Source organism: Barbus barbus, assembly GCF_936440315.1.
Source record: "Barbus barbus genome assembly, chromosome: 12".
Classification (NCBI taxonomy): domain Eukaryota; kingdom Metazoa; phylum Chordata; class Actinopteri; order Cypriniformes; family Cyprinidae; genus Barbus; species Barbus barbus.
In genome coordinates, this window is record NC_136740.1 from 8,329,484 (window position 1) to 8,354,714 (window position 25,231).

Below are 25,231 nucleotides of genomic sequence, written 5' to 3' on the forward strand. Positions count from 1 at the left end.
TCTGACCACAAGGCTACCTGATCTCTCAGTGATTAAATTTCGGATCTGATGCTTTTACGAAGCAAAACTACATGAACCACATAATCACAGTAGTTCATCAATCTGCAGACTCGCCAAGGATGTACTGATCACAAATTGAAAAGAGTCATTAAATATGATTTTGGAAAGCATGTTACCCAGACAAAAAGGAATTCACAAAAGCTTCTAATGGCAAATCCACAGTCTGCTCTCCCCTTATTCTTGTTATTGTGCTTTTGGTTTGAAATCTCAATGTACAAAAGACCATATTTTTTAATATATCATTCAGAAATTACAGTCTCTTGTCACTGTCTGTATGTGTGAATTTGTTCTTGATTCTGGGCCCAATACAAGTTAAGCTACATCGGCAGAATCTGTGACATGCTACTGATTACCGCAGAATTACTTCTATAGGCATTTGTTAAAAAATTTATATAGACATATTTTGTACAAAAATGTGATATGTGGTCAAGTTTTCTAAATAGTCCTGGAGTGATGGAAATACGATATTAAGACAATTAATTTCTGGTCTATGCAAACACTGCAGACAGGCATGTCTATATCCATATATATTATTATCTCATGTATCACGTGAATGTTGCTATGTTTACCAGGTTTACATACTAAAATTGTATATTTTATAGTATGTTATTCTCACCCCAGTCTCATATTAATGTTTAATGTCTTGTGGCTATACTTTTGAAATGTATCACATATTGTAGTGAACCCAGTGGTCTATAATAGATAAGTGATTAAACCAAGAACATTCTTTCCAAAGATGTGGCTAAATTTATGTCTCAATTCATGGAAGTATGCACCACACAATGTACTGCATCAGCCTTGTAAATCATAATATGTTCTGGCATGACACCTCTGTGCCTCATATCTCTCTATTAGTGCTACTTGATCTTAGTGCTGCGTTTGACACTATCGACCACAACATTCTTTTAAATAGACTAGAAAATTGTGTTGGCATTAGAGGAAGTGCACTGCATGGTTAAAATCGTACTTATCTGACCGCCATCAATTTGTGGCAGTAAATGAAGAGGTATCATACCAATCACAAGTGCAGTATGGAGTACCTCAAGGCTCAGTACTTGGCCCCTTACTTTTCATGCTTTACATGTTACCCTAGGGAAATATCATTAGGAAACACGGTGTTAGCTTTCACTGTTATGCTGATGATACCCAACTCTATATTTCTTTGCGACCTGATGAAACTTACCAATTTGCAAAACTAACGGAATGTATAGTTGATATCAAAAACTGGATGACTAGCAATTTCTTACTGCTAAATTCTGATTAATTATTATTGGATAAGTGTTAATTATTGGACCAAAAACTTTTGCATGTAATAACCTAGATCACTGTCTAATACTTGATGGCTGCTCTGTAAATGCTTCGTCATCAGCTAGGAACCTAGGCGTACTTTTTGATAGCAATCTTTCCTTTGAAAAACATGTTTCTAGAATTTGTAAAACTGCATTTTTCTATCTTAAATATATATCTAAATTACGACCTATGCTCTCAATGTCAAATGCAGAAACATTAATTCATGCGTTCATGACCTCAAGGCTAGATTATTGTAATGCTTTATTGGGTGGTTGCTCTGCACGTTTAATAAACAAACTCCAGCTGGTTCAAAATGCAGCAGCTAGAGTTCTTACTTGAACCAGGAAGTATGACCACATTAGCCTGGTTCTGTCAACACTGCACTGGCTCCCAATTAAACATAGTATATATTTTAAGATCTTGCTAATTACCTATAAGGCCCTGAATGGTTTGGCACCTCAGTATTTGTGTGAGCTCTTATCACATTATAGTCCTTAAGGTCCGCTGCGATCTCAAAACTGGCCATTTGATAATACCTAGAATATCAAAATCAACTGCGGGCAGGAGATCGTTTTCCTATTTAGTGGCCAAACTCTGGAGCAATCTACCTAACACTGTTCGGGAAGCAGACACACTCTGTCAGTTTAAATCTAGATTAAAGACCCAACTCTTTAACCTGGCTTACACATAATACACTATCGCATTTCTATAATTCAAATCCATTAAAGGATTGTTAGGCTGCATTAATTAGGTCAACCGGAACCGGGAACACTTCCCAAAACACCCGATGTACTTGTTGCATCGTTAGAAGAATGGGATCTAAGCTAATATTAGTCTGTTTCTTTCTTATTCCGAGGTCACCGTAGCCACCCAGATCCAGACTGTATGCACATCAGATGATCACTGCAGCCACCCGGATCCAGTCCGTATCCAGATCAGATGGTGCATCAGCACCTAGAGATGACCTCTACAGCCCTGAACGTCAGCAGAGACCAGGACAACTAGATGAGCCCCAGAGACTGATCCCCAGTGAAGACCCTGTCTCCTAGACGGCCATCAGGACAAGACCACAGGAACCAGATGAGTCCTTTGCACAATATGATTCTGCTTTAGCCTAGATTTTAACTGCTGATTTTGTCTGTCCAGAGCAGAATGACACTATTTCGACAAACTATTTCCCAGTCTAAATACTGTAAAGCTGATATAAAGCCACCCAGCTTTATATCGAGCTGATGTAAATCTTCTTTGACGCAATTTGCATTGTTAAAAGCGCTATACAAATAATATTGACTTGACTCATTCATAGCACACTAATAGATCTAGATGCCTAGCCCTGATGTGTTCCTGCTGTTCAGCTCTGCCTGAACCTGCTGCTCCAACAAACTGCCTTAACACCTCTCTCTGTACCCCATTAATAATGGATTTATATATCCATTAGTATAATACATAAACTGTGCCTGAACTTATGTATTTGAGATGTACTGTTAAATTCAGCAGCAAGTCACATAGACTTGTACATAACTGTTGTCCAAGAATATTGGTAGACCGATTTCTTTCTTACTGAAGATCCTGGAAAACAAAAGAAACTGAAGAAGGAGAAAGATTTTGACCAGGCCAGAAAAACAGAGAAAAAAAAAGAGTGAGAGAGACTCGTGGGAGCTGGGAAGCTTTCTGACCTTTAATGAGGGTCAGAAACTCCTCGTGTTTGACCCTGTTGCTCTGCATGTCAATCTTGAGAGTGAGCAGCAATGTGAACAGGAATTTGTGTTCTTCGTACAAACCCCGAGCTGCGTACTTGTGCACCTCGAAGGTCATGTACTCGATGATGTTGGCGATCCGCTTGCTTGTAATTGGACTCTTTGAGGACCTACTCCCCAAGAGAAAGACACAAGGTTACAAAGGATTTACTGATAACGAACTCATGTAGAAGCTTACTCACAGCACTTTCACATCTCACATGTACAGTATGACCAACATGCACTATGTTATGACATCAGCATCATGTGAATGTACATTTTATTATCGACAAGCCAACATTTCATGGTGGGGCACACTATGGGCTTGAGGTATAGGCCTCAAATGGGTTTGTTCACCATGTTGGCCTTATTTTAATTTGTCCCAGTCTGAATTAGCCCATATATCTCATACAGAAACTGACTGGGACTAGTTCAGAGTAAAAAAAAAAAACATCTGGGGCCCATACCTCAAGTCTACATTTCACACCATGAAATTATAACTGGCTGATAAAGACAAGAAAGCAGTTTAGTCCCATGCCATTTTGAGAAACTAATTTAAATGGGGTATGAAATGACAAATGAGTTTTACTTGGCCAAGGACAAGTCGAACAAGCCCAGGAACTGGCGCAGAGAGGTCTGATACATCACGTTCACCATGCTCATCTCCGTGATCAGAAAGTACAAAATGCTTCCTCTTGTGGCAACTACACAAAGAAAAGAAGGTGTCAACAAAGGCCCTGTTAACATCTGGTATTAACATCCATCTGAGATACTAGACATGGCCCCTTTGTCAGTGAACCTCGAAAGAAGGGTCTTATTTTGTGGCTTATTGCATCTGGGTCTGACTGCATGATTAAAATCAGGGTCTCAGGCAATTTTGAGTCTCTCCAGCTTACAATTTTACGTTATAAGAACGTATCCGTAATGTTCCCATTAAGTTATAAAAACGTTATTTCTGAAAGTTCTTAGAACATTCAAAACATCCAGCTTTTGTTTTTATTTGGTTATAAGAACGTTATATAAAATGTTATTAAAACATTCAACTAACAATGCAATTAAAATGTTTTTATGCTAACGTTTTTAGAATGTTCCATTAACAACGCAAATATAAAGTTTTTAATGCTAACATTTTTAGAATGTTCCACTAACAATGCAATTATAACGTTTTCATGTTAACGTTTTTAGAATGTTTATCAATTGCAGATAACGTTAAGGAAACATTCTAACGTTACTGCAAGAAAATTTTTTGATAACTTTGAGAGAACCTTTAGAGAATGTTAGCCAAAGTTACGAGAACGTTCCCTGTTAGCTGGGTCTTCAGTGATTTCTTACTGCTCAGCTCTCTGAAATACTTGATTCTGATTGGTCCTTCATGCTAGGCCCGTGCCATGAGATCCTACGTGGAAGTGTTGCTATAAAAATCCAAAAATCCTTGACAATGTTGCTTAAAAATGACTGAGATGAGCAAGGACAATGCCAATTTTAGACAGAGTGCATGCAAGCCCCTCGTTTGTTATTCAAATTGATGAATCAACCAACATTTTTGTTGTGATAACAGATGAGTGTTTCCATTGCCTGGATCACTATTCTACACAGAATAGCCTTGATTGGAAAAAAATGCGTAGGCTTTTAAACAGATGGTGTGGTCTCAATGACTGATAAGCATGATGGGGTTGGTAGGAAAAGTTTGTAAAAGCATCTGAGGTGGAATTGTTCCGCTGTTTTTACACAGCTTTCAACAAATGCAATGCCAGTGATAGATATTACTGACAAAACTATTAACCTTGGGAAGAACAATTCATTTTTAGGTTAGTTTGGTTTCAGTCTTGTGTGACCAATTAAAATCAGACAATTGTAAACAATTAAAAGTTTCAAGAAGTTTTAAATTGTATTTTCAAATTTGCCAGCAAGTGCACACATATCTGAAGGATAAATTTCACTAAATCTGGATACCATAATATCAGACTGACAGTCTCAAGTGTGACATTAAATCTTCAATAAAATATTCTGTTTACCACATAGTCTGCTTAATGATTAAAAATGTTTGTGCAATCATTAAATTAATTAGGATATAATAAGCAAATGGATCTAAAATTAAGCCTAGACAGTACAGTAAATTTTACTTCTTTAACTGTTGCTCGCAAAAAAAAAAAGGGGGGGGGGGGTGTAAAGAATTTCAGTCAGCAGCAATGGTTGATTTAAAAGATCAGTAGGCATTTGTTTGCTCATTGACAGGAGCAGCTTGGTGCATTATTTCTGATCACTTCTGAAGTGGTTTGCCTGTCCGATTGTACACTTATTTGGATAATATGAGATATATATTAATTAATAACAGGTGTCAACTGGATCAAAGGTTTCTAATTACATTACGTTTTATAGCTTGTGGTTATTCTGATAATTGTTACATTGTAAGACTAACAAACTAGAGAGGATGCAACTGCTCCATGTATCACTAAAGGAAAAATGCTCCATGCTCAATGTATCACTAAAAAAATAATCAAAGGAAAGACAAGCTCTAAGCCCCCACCGGGTCTATATTCCTCACGGGCCGCATTGATCTGGATCTCAGTCTCAGCAGCGATCTGGAGTTTCTGTGTGACCTCCTCTGCAGTGCGTTTCGTGTTTCCCAGCACTGTGATGAGGCTCTCGTCATCCACCAGGGAGCCATGCGTGCTAGTCAGCCTAAAAAGTAAATTATCCTCCAGTTCCTTCATTTTACGTTTATTGGCCATCACATCTTCCAGCAGGTCAGTCCGTTCCTTCTCCAGTTCCTGACAAATCCAGAAACATCACACAGTCATTTCTCACCACACAAACATCTTTATAATTTGGCTATTAATTGGCATACACATTTTTGTGATTAACGATTTAATTGCCTGTTTTGTTTATGTCACTTGCAGTGTATGCTTAATACACAAACACATTAAAAAATCATTTAATCCTGCTGCACAGGGACAGAATGACAAACAAAATGAAATAAAATAATATTAACATGTCTAAAATGTTATTTTGGGGTTATACAGCCTGATCTACTTTTCATTCATACTGATATTTTTGGAGCCCAACCCAAAAATCACATTGAAGTAGTATACAGTAATATCAATTATGGTTATCTTAATTCTAAAATAAATTCTAAAATCTGATTATGTCGTAGTAATACATTTCAATCCTATATTATTCTTTTCTGCATATTTTAAGGTGGCCTGATTATTGAGGCTTCATTTAGAAAGCAGTATTTTTTCATGATGATAAAACATTCATCTTTTTTTCAGACAGCACAAATTTATTAACACTTAAATACATTATTTGTCATAGAATGTTTAAAACCTTTTGTTTAAAACAATATTTTACAATAATAAACTGAAATGACTTTGAACGTTCAGGGTTTTACAAAAGGTCAAACATATTGAAAAAATATGAATTTGAATAGAACCAAGCAACATATAAAAGGTATGTCAACAGCCATGTCCTGTTTCTACTCCACACACACACACGCATTTTGTAAAACCCTGAACGTTCAAAGTCATTTCAGTTAATTATTGTAATATTGTATTTTGTTATTGTATTGTAATATTGTTTTAAACAAAAGGTTTTAAAAATTCTATGACAAATAATGTATTTAAGTGTTAATAAATTTGTGCTGTCTGAAAAAAAGATAATACATCTTAATCGTGAATGTTTTATCATCATGACAAAAGAAAATACTGATTTCTAAATGAAGCCTCAATAATCAGGCCACCTTAAAATATGCACACACACATACGTCCTCTGTAAAATGTACTTGAGTGGAAATGTTCTCTGGTAAATACACAGTACATGACAAGCCAATGACTTAGAGATATCCATGCAGTTTAGTAAGCCTTTGACATAAAAGCGTTGAGATAACAGACCAGTGTCAAGGTGCTGAGCCACGAGAGAGTTAAATACCTAATTTTCCATCTTCAGAATAGTATGATAGTGTAGTGTGCAGTCAATTTTGCTTGGTTAGCTTTCACAATCTTAGCATAACCAGTCAAATGCTTTTTTTTTGCTTGCTGTCCAATTGTACCTTTTCAGTTCCCCATCAGGCAGAGATGACTAACTAGCCTCAGGAGAGGCCATGAAGCTATTATAATTCAGATCGGTGCTGGGCGGCATGTGGATCTGTACTCTTAAGCTGAGTGTAAAGAGGTGATGTGGGCTTCAGGCCCTTATTCCTGATTGACAAATCAATGCCCAGCAGTGAATATGTTCTGAATGCCACTTTAATTTTCTCTACCTGGGAATCTGCAGGCGCTATCAAAGTGTGCAAGGCTGAAACAATGTGCAGTACTGCAAGATACCTGTAGCTTTGATTTAGTTCCTTCTTAAGCTTGACATAGCTGTGGGCTCCAATTTGAGGTGCTATGCACATACTGCATTTTCTATGTCAAGCACCATACAACTTATAACATTGTTTATCTTTCTTTTCATTTTAAGAATAAACTTCACAAAAATTAGTTCAGCCTTAATAAATAAAAAAACAAATAATACTATGTCAAATTTATTTGTGTAGTGCTTCTCACAATACACTTCATTTCAAAGCAGCTTTACAGTATATCATGTTTTTTATTATATCAGCAACATGTTCCAATAAGGTCTAACATTAGTCAATGCATTAGTTAACATGACCTAACTATGAGCAATATATTTTTATAAGATTAATAATAATAAATTATAACCTGACCCTAATGCTTTATTTGGCAGATTAGAGCTGGGCAATACATACATACTTTTTGTGACAATCTACTAGGGGTGGCATGGTACATGTATTCGTACCGAACCGTCACGGTACGGACATTTCGGTTTGGTGCATGAGGCCTTACGACAAATACAGGCAATTCACCCCCAATCCAGAAGGGGGCGCCGCAGTAATGCAACGCTGTTTGATAACCGCCAGCAGAAGAACTGTGAATGCCATGTAGCGCCATCCATATCCCTTCTAGCCTTAAGGCCCCGATATACTTCAAACGAAGTTCATTTTCGTTCTTCGTTTGGTGGCAAAAAGAACTTCGAAAAGGCTGGGCGACGGTATACTGTTGTCGAACATTCCAACACCCCCGCGTTGCTGGAGGCAGACTGTAGATTAATGTAAACGTGTCGCGACGCTCACGCGAATGCCTTAAACACAACAATGGTGCAATGGTGTATATAGGTCTCTTATTAAACTGGATAAGTTATTACACGTTTTTATATTTTATGTGTTGTCATAATTTGATAAAAAGAAAGGTTTATTATTGTATGTTCTTTTGGCATTTATTGTAGGCTATTCCTTTTAAATTCGCTTAAAGAACAACAACAACAGCAGCAGCAGTATGGTGTAACATTTATTTGAAACATGTATTTGGTACTTGCTACCTTGTATCTTTACTCTTTCATTTAATTATTTTCATGGCTTTGGAAAACTTGCATCTGATGTTTCTCGAAGTCGCTTTTTGCATAAATCCGGGTCATCGACACCAAGCTTCGTTGCAATTTCTTTCTAGGAATTAAATGCTTTCTCAGAATCTTTAAAGTCTCCCCGCGAGTGATTGTACAGTTGCGGATATATTTATGGCAGCTCAGCTATTCGACACAATGTATTTATGTTGCTAGTGACTTGGAGATGTTGTTCTCCTGCTTGACCATTGTTGAATTAGAAACGAACCGGGAAAAAACATTTGTGCGTCAAAGAAGGTGGAGTTCCCGAACCCACCCACCGATTGCGTAATTGCCACAGACCAATGGTAGCTCAAAGGTGTTTAGAAGCCAAAATGAACTCTCTCAGAAAGTTCGCTTTGGTGGGCTGTTTCGAACTGCCGAAACGAACACAAAACGAACTTCGTTTCGGCCTGATTTTGTTCGAAATTACATATTGAAGTATATCGGGGCCTTTAGAGTTGCACACTTGAAAACAAAGCCCACTAGACAGTGACCATGTGCTGATTCTGAACGCGTCTCTCACATAGACTGACAAAGGTGTATACTTTAAAGGCTTGTGCACTCAACTGTTTGCGAAATGGGGCTTTGTGCTCGTGTATCCTGCCTCTCTCATTCCTCACAAATCCAAATATTCAATATTTCCATATTTGCGATGTAACGTATCTGAACGCTAAACTATTATTTATTATATAAATTATAGGCTTTGTACTTCAGTCGCGTTCCAGTGGTGACACAGAGGCAGGTGCGCTGATGTTTGACTCACTGTATTTTATTTTGATAAAGTACCAACTGCGCTGTCAAGTTAGCAACTTCATCTGACTTCATGGTTCGGTACGAACCGAGGTACATACCGAACCATGAAGTCAGAATCAGAATTAGCTTTAATGCCAGGTATGTTTGCAGATATGAGGAATTTGTTTTAGTGACAGTAGCTCCACAGTGCGACAGAATGGCAGCGGCAGGACAGGACACAGATAATAAAAAAATAATGTACAAATATACAAAGTGGACAATATGCAAAATAGCACAATATACAAAATAGACACTTCAGTATGTTCAGGTATGTTAGGTGCAGATTTTAAATGTAATAAATATGTGTGTTAAATAAAAAATAAAAAGTATGATAGTGTAGTGTGTTTCATGTTTATTGTTAAGAGTTCAGCTGTTCATGAGATGGATTGCCTGAGGGAAGAAACTGTTTCTGTATCTGGTCGTTCTGGTGCTCAGAGCTCTGTAGCGTCGTCCAGACGGTAACAGTTCAAAGAGAGAGTGTGCTGGATGTGAAGGGAGAGTGATTTTATCAGCCCTTTTGCTCACTCTGGATGTGTATATTTCTTGGAGACTGGGGAGGGTTGTACCAATGATTCCCTCAGCAGTCCAGACTACCCTCCGTAGTCTTCTGAGGTCAGATTTGGTAGCTGAGCTGAACCAGACAGTTATAGAAGTGCAGAGGACTGATTCATTGATGGCAGAGTAGAACTGTTTCAGCAGCTCCTGTGGCAGGTTGAACTTCCTCAGCTGGCGAAGGAAATACAACCTCTGCTGGGCCTTTTTGACAATAGAGTCAATGTGAATGACCAACTTCAGGTCCTGAGAGATGGTGCTGCCCAGGAATCTGAATGACTCCACTGCAGTCACAGTGCTGTTCATGATGGTGAGTGCGGGGAGTGCAGGGGGGTTTCTCCTGAAGTCCACGATCATCTCCAATGTTTTGAGCGTGTTGAGCTTCAGGTTGTTAAGACTGCAGCAGACCGCCAGGTCCTTAACCTCCTGTCTGTAAGCAGACTCGACACTGTCCTCGATGAGGCCGATCGGTGTGGTGTCATTTGCAAACTTCAGGAGCTTGACAGAGGAGTCTTTAGATGTGCAGTCGTTGGTGTAGCGGGAGAACAGCAGTGGGGAGAGAACGCAGCAATTAGGAGCTCCAGTGCTGATCGTACGGGTGCTGGATGTGTATTTTTCTAGTCTCACTAGATGCTGCCTGTCTGCCAGGAAGCTGTTGATCCACTGACAGATGGAGGTGGGGACAGAGAGCTGAGTTAGTTTGGGCAGGAGGAGGATTGGAATGATAGTGTTAAAGGCCGAGCTGAAGTCCAAATTCAAATTCAAATTCAAATTCAAATTCAAATTCAAATTCAAATTCAAATTTTATTTGTCACATACATATACATACATAGTACGACATGTAGTGAAATGTATTGTACGACTGTCCAACAAATTGTCCAACAAAATTAAGAAAAACCTCAAGTTTACAAAAATACAAATAGAAAAAGTACAGTAAACATATATACAGAAATAAACTAGCAATAAAATAAAATAACAAATAGATATGAGGATAAAAATAGATATGAAGAATAAAAATAGAATATGATTCTAAATAGATTCTATAAAAAGTAAAGTGTATATCAGTGATAAAGTGTCCGTGTGCTGTGCAGTGCAGTAAAGTGTATAAGTGAGTAAAAGGAATACTAAAGACAAAGACAAATGGTATGTAAGTCCCACTCATTTATCCTTACGTAACCTTCTACAAATTAGTGCAGATTGTATTGAAAATGTGCAACGTGGAAGTGTGGGGTGATGTGATTAGAGTGGAGAGTGGTTAAGACTCCGAATGGCCTGCGGGAAGAAGCTCCTCCTCATTCTCTCTGTGTTCGCCTTCATGGAGCGGAAGCGCCTCCCTGAATGCAGCAGAGAAAAGAGTCCATTGTTGGAATGGCTGAGGTCCTTCACTATCTTCCTGGCCCTGGTCAGGCACCGCTTGCTGTAGATGTCCTGCAGGTCAGAGAGCTCGGTGTGAATGGTACGTTCCGCTGAACGCACCACCCTCTGGAGGGCTCGTCTGTCCTGCATAGTGCAGTTCCCGAACCAGGAAGTGATGCTGCCCGTCAGGACGCTCTCGATGGTGCAGGTGTAAAAAGTCTTAAGCACCCGAGAGGGAAGTCTAAAGTCCTTTAAGCGTCTCAGATGGTACAGACGCTGCCTGGCCTTCTTCACCAGGGTGCTGGTATGACAGGACCAAGTCAAGTCCTGCGTGATGTGAACACCCAGGTATCTGAAGCTGTCCACTCTCTCCACTGGAGTCCCGCTGATCGTGATCGGCTGGTATGAACGCTCCTGCTTTGTACTGAAGTCCACTATCAGCTCCTTAGTTTTGCTGATGTTCAGGTGTAGACTATTCACCTGGCACCAACTCTCCAGGTTCTTAATCTCCTGTATGTAGGCCGTCTCGTCGTTGTCTGAGATCAGGCCCAACACAACAGTGTCATCAGCAAACTTGATGATGGTGGTGGAGTTGGAAGTGGCCACACAGTCATAAGTGTACAGTGAGTACAGCAGGGGGCTCAGAACACAACCTTGAGGGGCTCCAGTGCTTAGGGTGATGGAGGATGAGGTGTGTTTACCCATCCGTACGGCTTGCTGTCTGTCCTTCAGGAAGCTGGAGATCCATTGGCACAAGTATGTGCTGAGACCAAGGACCTCCAACTTGGAGGTGAGTGTGGAGGGAATTATGGTGTTAAACGCTGAACTGTAGTCCACAAACAGCATTTTTACATAATTCCCTTTTCTGCAGTCCAGGTGACTTGTTGTGGTGTGGAGGAGGTGTGAGATGGCATCCTCCGTGGAGCGGTTATGCCTGTATGCAAACTGTAGTGGATCCAGTGTGTCTGGTAGTGATGCAATGATGAAGTCTCTGACCAGTCTCTCAAAGCACTTCATCACCACTGATGTGAGGGCTACAGGGCGATAGTCGTTTAGGCAGGTGGGCTGCGGTTTCTTGGGGACAGGAACAATGGTGGACTGCTTAAAGCATGAGGGGACTATGGACTGTTCCAGGGAGAGGTTGAAGATCTCGGTGAACACCGGTGCTAGCTGGTCAGCGCAGGCCTTCAGAACCCGACCTGTGATGCCATCTGGTCCTGCTGCCTTCCTAATGTTCACTCTCCTGAATGCCCTCCTCACGTCATGCTCCGTGATGGTGAACACGTTGTCCTCACCGGCTTCCTCAGCGTGCATGCAGTTAGCACTGCTAGCGCCGCTAGCGTGATTAGCTGCAGCCTCGAAGCGAGCATAAAAAGTGTTCAGCTCGTCAGCCAGAGAAGCGTCCGCATTCCCCGATCTGGAGGGTGGTGTTTTATAGTCCGTGATGGTTCTAAGTCCCTGCCACAGACTCCTAGAGCCGCCATGTTGGAATTGCGACTCTAGTTTCCTCCCGTAGTGCTGCTTCGCCTCCTTCACCGATCTGCGCACGCTGTAAGATGCAGCCTTGTAGTCATCCATGTTCCCGGTGATGAGCCCTGTGTTGTAGGCAGCGGAGCGGGATCTCAGGGCGTCGCGGATGGTTTTATCCACCCACGGCTTCTGGTTGGGAAACGTCCTGATGATGGTTTTCTGCACCGTATCGTCCATTAGTTTCTCTATAAATCCCACAACCGCTTCCGTAAACAAGCTGACGTCATCAGAGCTGCGCCGGAACATGTCCCAGTCTGCGTCATCTAGCGCGTCCTGCAGAGCGGCCACCGATTGGTCCGTCCAGCGTTGGACCTCCCTCTGCACCGGGGCTTCCTGTTTCAGCCTCTGTTTGTAAACAGGCATGAGGAAGATGGCGGTGTGGTCCGATTTCCCAAATGGTGGTTGTGACTGTGCCTTGTAGCTGTTCTTGTATGGGGTGTAACAGTGATCTAATGTCCTTTCGCCCCTGGTGGGGCAGCCGATGTGCTGATGGAAGTTCGGTAGTGCACGCTTGAGGTTGGCACTGTTGAAATCTCCCAAAACAATGAATGCGGCGTCCCGGTGCTGTGTCTGGTGAAGGTGTAGTGTTTCATGTAAATCCCATATCGCAGTATCCGTGTCCGCTTGAGGTGGAATATAAACGGCACTGACGATGACCGAGCTAAATTCCCGAGGGAGATAAAAAGGGCGACATTTGATGGTCAGAAGTTCAAGATTCGGTGTGTAGGAGCGTGAGAGGGGTACAATGCTCGTGCTGTCGCACCAGTGTTTGTTCACCATCAGACATACTCCACCTCCCCTAGTCTTCCCCGAGTCCAGCGTTCTGTCCATGCGGTAAACCGAGAAGAACTCGGCCGGCTGGATGGCGTGGTCTGGTACCGCTGGGTTCAGCCATGTCTCGGTGAAGCAGAGAAGGTTGCAGTCCCGAATGTCCCTCTGGAACCTGACTCTTGCCCTGAGGTCATCGAGTTTGTTATCCAGCGACTGGACATTGGCGAGCAGGACACTTGGTAGGGGAGCGCGGTGTGCGCGTGCCCTCAGCCTGTTCCTGACGCCGGCTCGTTTCCCTCGAGGACGCCGGTACGGGTCGCGTCCTTTGTTCCTCCTCAGGATCTCGCTTGGCCAGGATGGGTCCGGGTTCAAAAACGGCGAAAGGTTAGTGCATTGTGCACCAATAGAAATAAGAGTGGCCCTGCCGTATGTAAGAATGGCCATCTTACAAAAAGAAACCGGTGTTTATAGTTAACAATACGAAAAAATAACAAAAGAAGACAAAGTTTGGTCGGAGCAGTCGTGACGGCAGCCGATCTCACCGGCGCCATCTTAGTAATACAGGATCCACATACAGGATCCTCACATAAGTCCCTGGTCTGTCCAGGTGTTGCAGTATGTAGTGCAGTCCCATGTTGACTGCATCATCCACAGACCTGTTTGCTCTGTAAGAAAACTGCAGGGGGTCCAGTAAGGGTCTAGTGATGTCATTCAGATAAGCCAAAACCAGTTTTTCAAATGACTTCATGACCACAGATGTTAGAGCCACAGGTCTGTAGTCGTTAAGTCCTGTTATCTTAGGTTTCTTTGGGACGGGGATGATGGTGGAGCGTTTGAAGCATGAGGGGACTTCACACAGCTCCAGTGATCTGTTGAAGGTCTGTGTGAAGATGGGGGCCAGCTTGTCAGCACAGGATTTCAGACAGGCTGGTGTCACACCGTCTGGGCCTGGTGCCTTCCATATCTTGTTCTTTTTGAAGACCTGGCTCACGCCATCTTTTCTTATCTGCAGTTCAGGTGTGGGGGAGAGGGGCTTTGCAGGAGGTGTGAATGGTGTTTTTTCAAACCTGCAGTAGAGCTCATTCAGATCGTCTGCCAGTTGTTGATTCTCCACAGTGCTAGGGGAAGGTGTCTTTTAACTGGTTATGTATTTCAGACCTTTCCACACTGAAGCCGTGTCACTGGAAGATAATTGGATCCTTAGCTTATTGGAATAATTCCTCTTTGCCACTCTGATCTCCTTTTCCAGTGTGAATTTGGCCTGTTTTCATGATCGATCAACGCTGTCACGGCCAAGTACTCAATCGCTGTTGCACATCCCTGTTTAATAAAGGTTTAACTGATTTCAGTTTCTGCCTGTAGGTCGGAATAAGATGAACCAAACAGTGATCAGAGAGTCCTAAAGCTGCCCGTGGGACAGAGTGATATGCATCCTTTATTGTTGTGTAACAGTGATCCAGTAGATTACTGTCTCTGGTGGGACATGTAACATGCTGTCTGTATTTTGGCAGTTCACGGGAGAGATTTGCTTTATTAAAGTTCCCTAGAATGATTAAAACAGAGTCCGAGTGTTGTTGTTCTGTGTCTGTGATCTGATCAGCGAGTTTCTGTAAAGCTGAGCTCATATGCGCTTGTAGTGGAATGTAGACACTCACGAGAATGAACGAGCAGAACTCCTGCGGCGAGTAGAAAGGTTTACAGTTGACAAGCATTTCTAGATCTGAACAGCACACCTTCTTTGACACAGTTACATCTGTACACCACCTTTCATTGATGTAGAAGCATGTCCCGCCGCCGCGCAATTTCCCCGTTGATTCCGCGTCACAATCTGCTCTGATCAGCTGAAAATTAGGTAGATGTAACATGCTGTCTGGAATGGCGCCGTTCAGCCAGGTTTCCATGAAACACAGAGCAGCAGAGTTTGAAAAGTCCTTGTTTAACCGGGAAAACAGAAGGAGTTTGCCCGTTTTGTTGGGTAGAGAGCAGAGATTAGCCAGATGGATGCTAGGCAATGGCATTCGAAATCCGTGCTATCTGAGATTTATGAGCGTGCCAGCTCGCTTCCCCCATCTGTGCGTCCTGAAGCGTCTGAACAGCGCCGCCGCTCCGCCGACTATTATGTTCAGCGAAACATTCAATAAATTGAAAAGATTTTGTGGTGTGTTCTGCCGAATGTTCAGCAGTTCTTCCCTGGTGAAACTGATCGTGTTTGACAAACAAAAAACAGGAAAAAATAACAAAAATACTAAAACAACAGGAGAGCCAAGCACAATGGCTGCCATGCGCGGCGCCATCTTGAGATTTTTTTATTAATTTTTTTATCCGTGTACCGTGCCGCCCCTACTATCTACCAGTATATATCGTCCTATGCAAGTATACTGTATGAGTAAGATTTGCTATAGTATATATTGCTTTACTTGGGTATAATTTATGTATGCAAGTAAAATAAGAGGTACTATATCCAGTAATATATGCAGTTATATATCAGTGATCAATAATACAGTTTACATTTGATGATACATTTGTTGATTTGTCGATATTACAATCAAACAGTTGAGATTTGCTATATAGTATGTATTGATTACTGTGTGACTCTGGGTATGGTTGGATATGTAGTAGTACTAAATTTTCTAAAAATAAATCCATTATTCTTGAATCAATATTTTACAGGGAATACATTTTAGCAGTGCTGAGGATGAAACAACAGAGATTTGTTAGATAAAACCCTTGAGTCTCTATGACTATGTTAAATGTTAGTAGTCTTTCAGTGTACAAAGATTTGAAATTCACGCTCTTTGTCCAGTGACCCTAAAAATGGCCGATGCACTCTCTCTCTGGCTATCTGTGCCATAGAAACATGTCTTTTGAGATTTTCTCTTTTTTCTCATGTAGGACCGTAGGGAGCTTCATGAGGAACACCAGGGTATGAGTGAAAAAAAGCATATCTTTGAATGCACTGCCAAAATGGTTAAATAGCCTTTTCTAAAGCATGGCTTTGCACAATTTCATATTACATATCAAGCATCATATAAAATTACAGTACAATTAACCTAAGTGGCTTACAAATGTGAAAAAGAAAAACAGTCTATTTATGTTAAAGAAAAACACCCACTGGTCATTTCGGCAGTATACTGAATGATGCTCAAGCGGTGAGTGGTAATCTACTTTGGCTAGTAGTGGCCACTTACCTGCCTTTCAGAAAGGACTAATGGTCAAATGTTACATCACCTAATTGCTATTCATAATTCAAGCTATAAAAGTTTAAAATAGCCTCCCAACACACATTTCAGATCATTATTACACCCATTTTTACAGGGCCCATACCTGTTTCTCAGTGAGAATAACCCTTCCCAGTAGCTGATCTTCCAGGCCCCTCATAGTAACGGTGAAGTCGATAATGGATGTCCGTGCGCTGATCTCAGGAGTGTATGCTGGGTTGGGCAGCTTGGTGGTCACATAGAGACGGAAACCCTTCATTACATCCACTTCTTTATCACCTATTTTCACCTGATGACAAGAATGAGTCAGAGATTTAAAACTCCAGGTGAAGAGCTGCTCTGACATCAACATGAAAACAAAGTATTTGCAGAGTAAAGACACACTAGAGGATGACTAGAGTTCACACTACAGTTCCATACCTCAAGATACTTCTTAAGAGAGCCTTAGAGAGGAGTTACTAAATAGAGCTGTGTTAATGACCTTCCTAACATAAAAGGTGTTGAAGTTGTTTAAAATTATAAGACGATTATCTCAACAGGGAGTAACTTATTTTATTTCCGTGCCAATTAGCAGAAACAGAATGCAAAGGCTGTGATTTGATCATTATGCAGTGGTTTGACAATGATAAAACAACGTCAATGTCTCCCATTCAGACTCTGCTATATAAAACGTGTGATCAGGTGTTCGCACCTTTGTATTAATAGAGCTGACTAGTTAAACTTGTCAGAGTTTTTTCCGCTGCTTGCTATTTCCACTTCTTTTTTGAACGTGTGAAGCAGCTGCTGTGTGTGATGGTGAAACAGCGTCACATTTTTAGAGTGACTGGAAATTTGATAATGAGATCAAGGAAAGATGCCTAAAAGATCATGACTGTCACTCACAATCGTGTCCTGCACTAGCAGTAAACAGATTGAGCAGCTGCTGTCATCACCTCAACCAGGAAATGGAACAGCACAGAGGATCTGTACATTTTATGTCCTTTTTCAGGATCTTAATTCTAAGCTTATGTAAAACAACTGCTTTTTCAGAGTACTTGCTATGTCCTACTTGTCTATGATTTTGCACATTATAAATACATAATGACAGAGCGAATGTTGAATGCAATCACAACGCATCTGCTCTATAATTTAACTTCAAAAATAATGAGAAGGAGCAGACGTTCTGTACAAATGCACAGTATTTTCTAATTACGCAAAGCAATCTTGTTCATTTCCTAGCATACATTTTAAAGAGAAAGAAAGCTTTTTTTCTTTCTTTTTCAAAATGACTGGAACCGTTGAGAACAATGATGTTTTCTTTAATGATACTGTCCCTATTTTCTCCCAAGCAAGCACTATATTGTTGATTTATATATGATCAATTTTGATGGCAAAAACAGAAGAAAAAAAAACCCTGTATATAATCATTATGCGTTTGGCTTTTTTCACAAATAAGGTATGAAATAAAACATTTAAACTCTTGTGTCAGTGAAAAGAGGCGCATTACCTTCTGAAATTGTTGATTGCGATCCTCAAAATATTCTAAAAGTAATTAAATCTTTAACAGTGATTATAATATTATGATAAATATTACAAAAGTAATTAGAAAATCATACATTTATTTTTAAATGTATTTTATACCAAATTTTTGACATGTTAAAATACAATTTAACATTCTGATTTGTGTAATTGTATTATTGTCTAGCACATATTTTAACAATGAATTATTGACATAGTATTTTAACATATTTTAACAATTAACACCATAATTAATTAAACCCTTGGAAGCACATTTAGCTAGCTAGTTTGGAGCCAAATTTCGCTAGTTTTCATGCTATGTTAATTTAATCTCACATACCTCATAGTTCTCCCTGAAATATATGGAAACGGTGCATTTAATGTTTACAATAACACTTTTTTTAGGACCAATTCTCACTATTAACTAGTTGCTGTCAGGGATCTCCCCTGACAGTCTTGTCTGTCCTGTACCTGTTCAGTGTTTCCTTGTTTGTGTTGTGTTTGAGCACATGGCTTTGTCTTTGTGTTTGCCATGTGCTCCTCTCCTCCTGCCACCTAGTTACCCGTTACCACGCCCCCTTGTTTAGTCCTCGTTTAGTCCTCGAGAGTTGTCACTTGTTCCTCATGTCTCTGTTGTGTTGCCAGTTCATCTGACTATCAATCCAGATAGCGTCTGTGGTTTTCCCAGTTCATAGTCTGTAGAGTCTAGTGTCCTTTAGTGGCTTGTAGTTCTACCTATTTATCCTACTCTCGTTGTGTCTTGTCTTGCAGTTGCCCTTGTCTGGTTTTTGTTCTGTTCTGTCCTGTAGGCTTAGTTTCCCTGGGCATTCTCTGCTCCTGCTAAGCAGCAATACCTGTGCAATGCCTGAGAGGCCTCAAGTGTTTAAGCTTGAGCTCTGTGTTCTGGTCAGGCCATCGCTGTTCTCCACTAGTTTCGCTCTGCACTCCCTTCACTGCTCTCTGACCTACTCTCATCCTGGGTTGGACTTGACAGCCATTCTTGACAGCTGTTTTGTTAATAAACCTGTGATAAGTCATTCTGCATTGAGTCCTCTCTCATAGAAGCCCTGACATTTGCTTATTAGCGTGCATATCACTTATTAGTACTTACAAAGCATATAATAATGCCTTATTTTGTATGACCACAGTTTAGATCCCTTAATCTTACCCCATACCTAAATTTACAACTGCCTAGGAGTTTATTGAAACAAAAGTCATAGTTAATAGTTAGTTAATAACTGGTCCTTAAACTAAAGTGTGACCATGCTTACAAAAAAATTTAAGTAAATACATACAGGTCCTTTTCCAAAAATTAGCATATTGTGATAAAGTTCATTATTTTCTGTAATGTACTGATAAACATTAGACTTTCATATATTTTAGATTCATTACAACACAACTGAAGTAGTTCAAGCCTTTTATTGTTTTAATATTGATGATTTTGGCATACAGCTCATGAAAACCCAAAATTCCTATCTCAAAAGATTAGCATATTTCATCCGACCAATAAAAGAAAATGTTTTTAATACAAAAAAAAAAAGTCAACCTTCAAATAATTATGTTCAGTTATGCACTCAATACTTGGTCGGGAATCCTTTTGCAGAAATGACTGCTTCAATGCGGCGTGGCATGGAGGCAATCAGCCTGTGGCACTGCTGAGGTGTTATGGAGGCCCAGGATGCTTCGATAGCGGCCTTAAGCTCATCCAGAGTGTTGGGTCTTGCGTCTCTCAACTTTCTCTTCACAATATCCCACAGATTCTCTATGGGGTTCAGGTCAGGAGAGTTGGCAGGCCAATTGAGCACAGTAATACCATGGTCAGTAAACCATTTAACAGTGGTTTTGGCACTGTGAGCAGGTGCCAGGTCGTGCTGAAAAATGAAATCTTCATCTCCATAAAGCTTTTCAGCAGATGGAAGCATGAAGTGCTCCAAAATCTCCTGATAGCTAGCTGCATTGACCCTGCCCTTGATAAAACACAGTGGACCAACACCAGCATCACTGACTGTGGGTACTTGACACTGGACTTCAGGCATTTTGGCATTTCCCTCTCCCCAGTCTTCCTCCAGACTCTGGCACCTTGATTTCCGAATGACATGCAAAATTTGCTTTCATCCGAAAAAAGTACTTTGGACCACTGAGCAACAGTCCAGTGCTGCTTCTCTGTAGCCCAGGTCAGGCGCTTCTGCCGCTGTTTCTGGTTCAAAAGTGGCTTGACCTGGGGAATGCGGCACCTGTAGCCCATTTCCTGCACACGCCTGTACACGGTGGCTCTGGATGTTTCTACTCCAGACTCAGTCCACTGCTTCCGCAGGTCCCCCAAGGTCTGGAATCGGTCCTTCTCCACAATCTTCCTCAGGGTCCGGTCACCTCTTCTCGTTGTGCTGCGTTTTCTGCCACACTTTTTCCTTCCCACAGACTTCCCACTGAGGTGCCTTGATACAGCACTCTGGGAACAGCCTATTCGTTCAGAAATTTCTTTCTGTGTCTTACCCTCTTGCTTGAGGGTGTCAATGATGGCCTTCTGGACAGCAGTCAGGTCGGCAGTCTTACCCATGATTGCAGTTTTGAGTAATGAACCAGGCTGGGAGTTTTTAAAAGCCTCAGGAATCTTTTGCAGGTGTTTAGAGTTAATTAGTTGATTCAGATGATTAGGTTAATAGCTCGTTTAGAGAACCTTTTCATGATATGCTAATTTTTAGAGATAGGAATTTTGGGTTTTCATGAGCTGTATGCCAAAATCATCAATATTAAAACAATAAAAGGCTTGAACTACTTCAGTTGTGTTGTAATGAATCTAAAATATATGAAAGTCTAATGTTTATCAGTACATTACAGAAAATAATGAACTTTATCACAATATGCTAATTTTTTGAAAAGGACCTGTATATTGGACAGCAAAGTGTACTATAATCATAGATGGCGCCTTTTTAATTTACTACAATGATGTCAGACTTATTTGCTTAAAAACAAATGGTGGAGCATTTTAAGTTCTTTTCGTTGTAATCATTAAAAATCCAACCTCGAACCCAGAAGGTTAAGCCCTTCTAAATATACCTTATATGTGAACCCAGTCTTGATGAAGTTCTTCTCCAGGACATTGTCCAGGGCAGGATCCAGTTCTTCCCCAACATCTTCAATGAGTAGGGGACGCCCAAGAGACAAACTATCCTCTAGATGGTTTCTGAAGTATTTGTGATTCAGTGAGGTGATCTGTGAAAACAGGAAGACCTCATAACTGACTCAAGTTCTGCTACAGGGGAAAGCTATTACCTGAGGTGACGGTGATTTGTTATGAGGTCATACCTCTGAAAGGGTGTCTGACCTCTTAAAAAGAAACCATGCATCAGTGTAAGCTGTGCATATTCAATTATATTTGAACATGAATCGCAAGAATATTGATGTTGAACTTTTAAATATGCAGAGGTCTGTTGCATCAAATTATTGTACCTTTAGCAACATTAAAACGTATTTTAAAAACAGTGTAGCTTTTTAGTCATTTCAGTAACAAGCTGCTTTTTCCATTGACAGTATAGCATGATAAAGTAGATTTTATGTAGCATTTTTTTAAACAATATACAAAAACAACATATTACGATTTTACAAAAAAATATCACTATGCTTTTAATGCACTTACTGTATATAAATTATAGTGTTTTCATGATTTATTGGCGGTTTACTGTAACATGTTTTTAGATTGTAGTTTTTATTAGTATAGCTAATTAACAGACTGGTATAGCTTAGCTGTAGTTACAGGGTACGTACAATAATGAGTAGCTTTACATTTAACATGGAAAACACCTTTAACACTGCAATATGTATACTTCAAATTATGTATTGAACCACATTGCGCAAATCATATTCCTATTATGTGGTCACCTGAAGCTCATTCTTGGACTCTTTGTTCTTGATCCAGATCTTTCCCTGGGTCTGGGGGTCAATCAGCAGGGGAAACCTGGCAGCCTTTGTAACAATAATCCCATTCTGGATGGACAGGTCATCATTGGGAAGCCCCTGTAGGTTCCATTCACTTACTGTGGGAGCATCAATTAACATTTCGGTGAGATTCAGATTGGTCCTAAAAGGAATCCGACGGGATTTCATTTCTCTTTGCCAATCAGTGAGAAGGAGGTTGCGAAACTCTTGATTAAAAGGTCCAGAGTAGGACAGGAAGGCTGTAGCCAGCAGCACGTCACCTAAGCAAGGGAAATGTAAAATTAGATTAAGACTTAATAAATAGGATGAAACTCTATGTCACTGCTATAGGGTTTTATATGGATGCTATATGGTTTTAGCACATTGTTGCTACGGTGATCTAGGTAGTTGCTAGAGTGCTGTATGATAGCTATGTCGAAAGATTTGAGGTATCATTCAGTTCTGTACCACAGATGGTGCAGGATGAGTGCATGCTCTATGGAGTTCTGGGTGGTTCCTACAACAATGTTGGCTCCTAGATATGGCCCAAGTTGGGATCTTTTTTGCCTGTTTTATCATCTACTAGGTGGAAATAGTACAGTATGCTTAATCACTTCTACGATTTAATCACTAAATCCTACGATTTGACATCACTTTTCATAGTGCAAATGGTAGAGACCACGTTATACAAAGCTACAGTAATAGTGATGCTTGCCTGCTAATAACACAAACACTGCTATTAAGCACTCCTGATATAATATCTTGGCTTTGCAGTTTATATTAAAATAATGATATACAGTGGGGGAAAAAAATATTTGATCCCCTGCTAATTTTGTACGTTTGCCAACTGACAAAGAAATGATCAGTCTATAATTTTAATGGTAGGTTTATTTGAACATTGAGAAACAGAATAACAACAAAAAAAATCCAGAAAAACGCATTTCAAAAAAGTTATAAATTGATTTGCATTTTAATGAGTTAAATAAGTATTTGATCCCCTATCAATCAGCAAGATTTCTGGCTCCCAGGGGTCTTTTATACAGGTAAGGAGCTGAGATCTCAGTTTGTTACCTGTATAAAAGACACCTGTCCACAGAAGCAATCAATCAGATTCCAAACTCTCCACCATGGCCAAGACCAAAAAGCTGTCCAAGGATGTCAGGGACAAGATTTACACAAGGCTGGAATGGGCTACAGGACCATCACCAAGCAGCTTGGTGAGAAGGTGACAACAATTGGTGCCATTATTTGCAAATGAAAAAAAACACAAAATAACTGTCAATCTCGCTCGGACTGGGGCTCCATGCAAGATCTCACTTCATGGAGTTTCAATGATCATGAGAACGGTGAGTAATCAGCCCAGAACTACACGGGAGGATCTTGTCAATGATCTCAAGACAGGGAGTCACCATAGTCACCAAGAAAACAATTGGTAACACACTACGCCGTGAAGGACTGAAATCATGAAGTGCCCGCAAGGTCCCCCTGCTCAAGAAAGCACATGTACAGGCCCGTCTGAAGTTTGCCAATGACTCAGAGGAGATGGGTGAAAGTGTTGTGGTCAGATGAGACCACAATCCAGCTCTTTGGCATCAACTCATCTCGACGTGTTTGGAGGAGGAGGAATGCTGCCTATGACCCAGGGCTGGCGCTAGCTATAGGCAGAGCAGGCGATTGCCTGGGGCCTCTGGCTTTGAGGAGGGGCCTCCATAACCATAGCATCCCCTACATATGCCAGTCCACCAGTTAAGACTGGCAGCAAATACTAGCCTCATTGTTCATTGGATATAGTTGAATTGTAATTAAACCAATTAATTTTGCAGTTTCAAAGCAGGGCCCCGCCTTCTGAATGTTTGCGTGACGAACACATCCTTCAGGTGCTGCGAACTGTGCAAAGCAAACAGGTACGTAAAGAAGTACAGCTCCTAATGCAGGTGTGTGAGTTGTCATCATCTATTTTAGAGTGATTGCAATGGAATTGCATTTCTGGAAAGATCATTCACAGCTTTATTACGAGTTTAAAAGAGCACGAGTGCCTTTGAGGCGCCCAGACGCGACACTTTTAATTTGCGTGTAAGTTACCTGACTAGCAAAATAGCTACAAAGGTAAAATCAGATCTGTTTGTATTCAAAGTTAAAAAGCAAACACACTAGAATTTCTTTTTGCTGATTTATTAACAATGTTAGAAACATCGCCTAATGTTTAGTTTATATCCTGTGATACCTTTTTTCAGGATGTATTGAAAAGTTGTTAAAAAAAAAAAAAAAAAAAAAAAATATATATATATATATATATATATATATATATATATATATATATATATATATATATATATATATTTTTTTTTTTTTTTTTTTTTAAAGGATCTCTGATGTGTCTATCTTCTAATTTCTGCTGATGATTACATTACTGCTCTAACATAATAACACTTAGCCTATCGTATTTAAGGTAGCAATGCAATGCATTATCATATTATTGATATTAATAATATGACAATCTTAGTAGTAGTCAATAATGATCGAATGGGAGGGGGAAATCCTGCCCATACCCAGCTAGGAAAAAAATTAGATTCATCTACTGAAGTGGTATTCTGGAACTGTGAATAAATTGAATAAAACAGCAAAATAATAATAACAACAACAATAACAATATCATCTTTATCAAACAATAAAGAGATTACCTTTGATAAAGTTTGATTAATATGTACCTACAGTCCCGGTCAAAAGTTTGGACCTATTCAAATTGTTTAAAATGTTTTTGAAAGAATTATTTTTTTTTTTTTTTTTTTTTTTTACAACTTTTCAATACATCCTGAAAAAGGTATCACAGGATATAAACTAAACATTAGGCGATGTTTCTAACATTGATAATAAATCAGCATATTAGAATCATTTCTGTAGGATCATGTGACACTGAAGACTAGAGTATTGGCTGATGAGAATTCAGCTTTGATCACAGAAATATATTATAGTATAGTATAGTAAAATAGAAACCCATTATTTTAAATTGTAATAATATTTCACAATATTATTATTATTATTATTATTTAATCAAATAAATCCAGGCTCGATGGG

General features: G+C 40.1%; 1 protein-coding gene across 1 annotated transcript in view; it reads right to left on the reverse strand.

Annotated features, from left to right (window-relative positions):
• dnah5 (dynein, axonemal, heavy chain 5) overlaps positions 1 to 25,231 on the reverse strand; it is a gene marked incomplete at both ends in the record, with an annotated part of 139,794 nt that overhangs the window by 26,782 nt on the left and 87,781 nt on the right. Inside the window, 6 exons of the mRNA XM_079429461.1 lie at positions 3,027 to 3,217; positions 3,676 to 3,790; positions 5,614 to 5,857; positions 16,851 to 17,033; positions 21,299 to 21,454; positions 22,121 to 22,437. Of these exons, the coding sequence (XP_079285587.1) occupies positions 3,027 to 3,217; positions 3,676 to 3,790; positions 5,614 to 5,857; positions 16,851 to 17,033; positions 21,299 to 21,454; positions 22,121 to 22,437 (1,206 nt within the window). The remainder of the gene's footprint in view (positions 1 to 3,026; positions 3,218 to 3,675; positions 3,791 to 5,613; positions 5,858 to 16,850; positions 17,034 to 21,298; positions 21,455 to 22,120; positions 22,438 to 25,231) is intronic.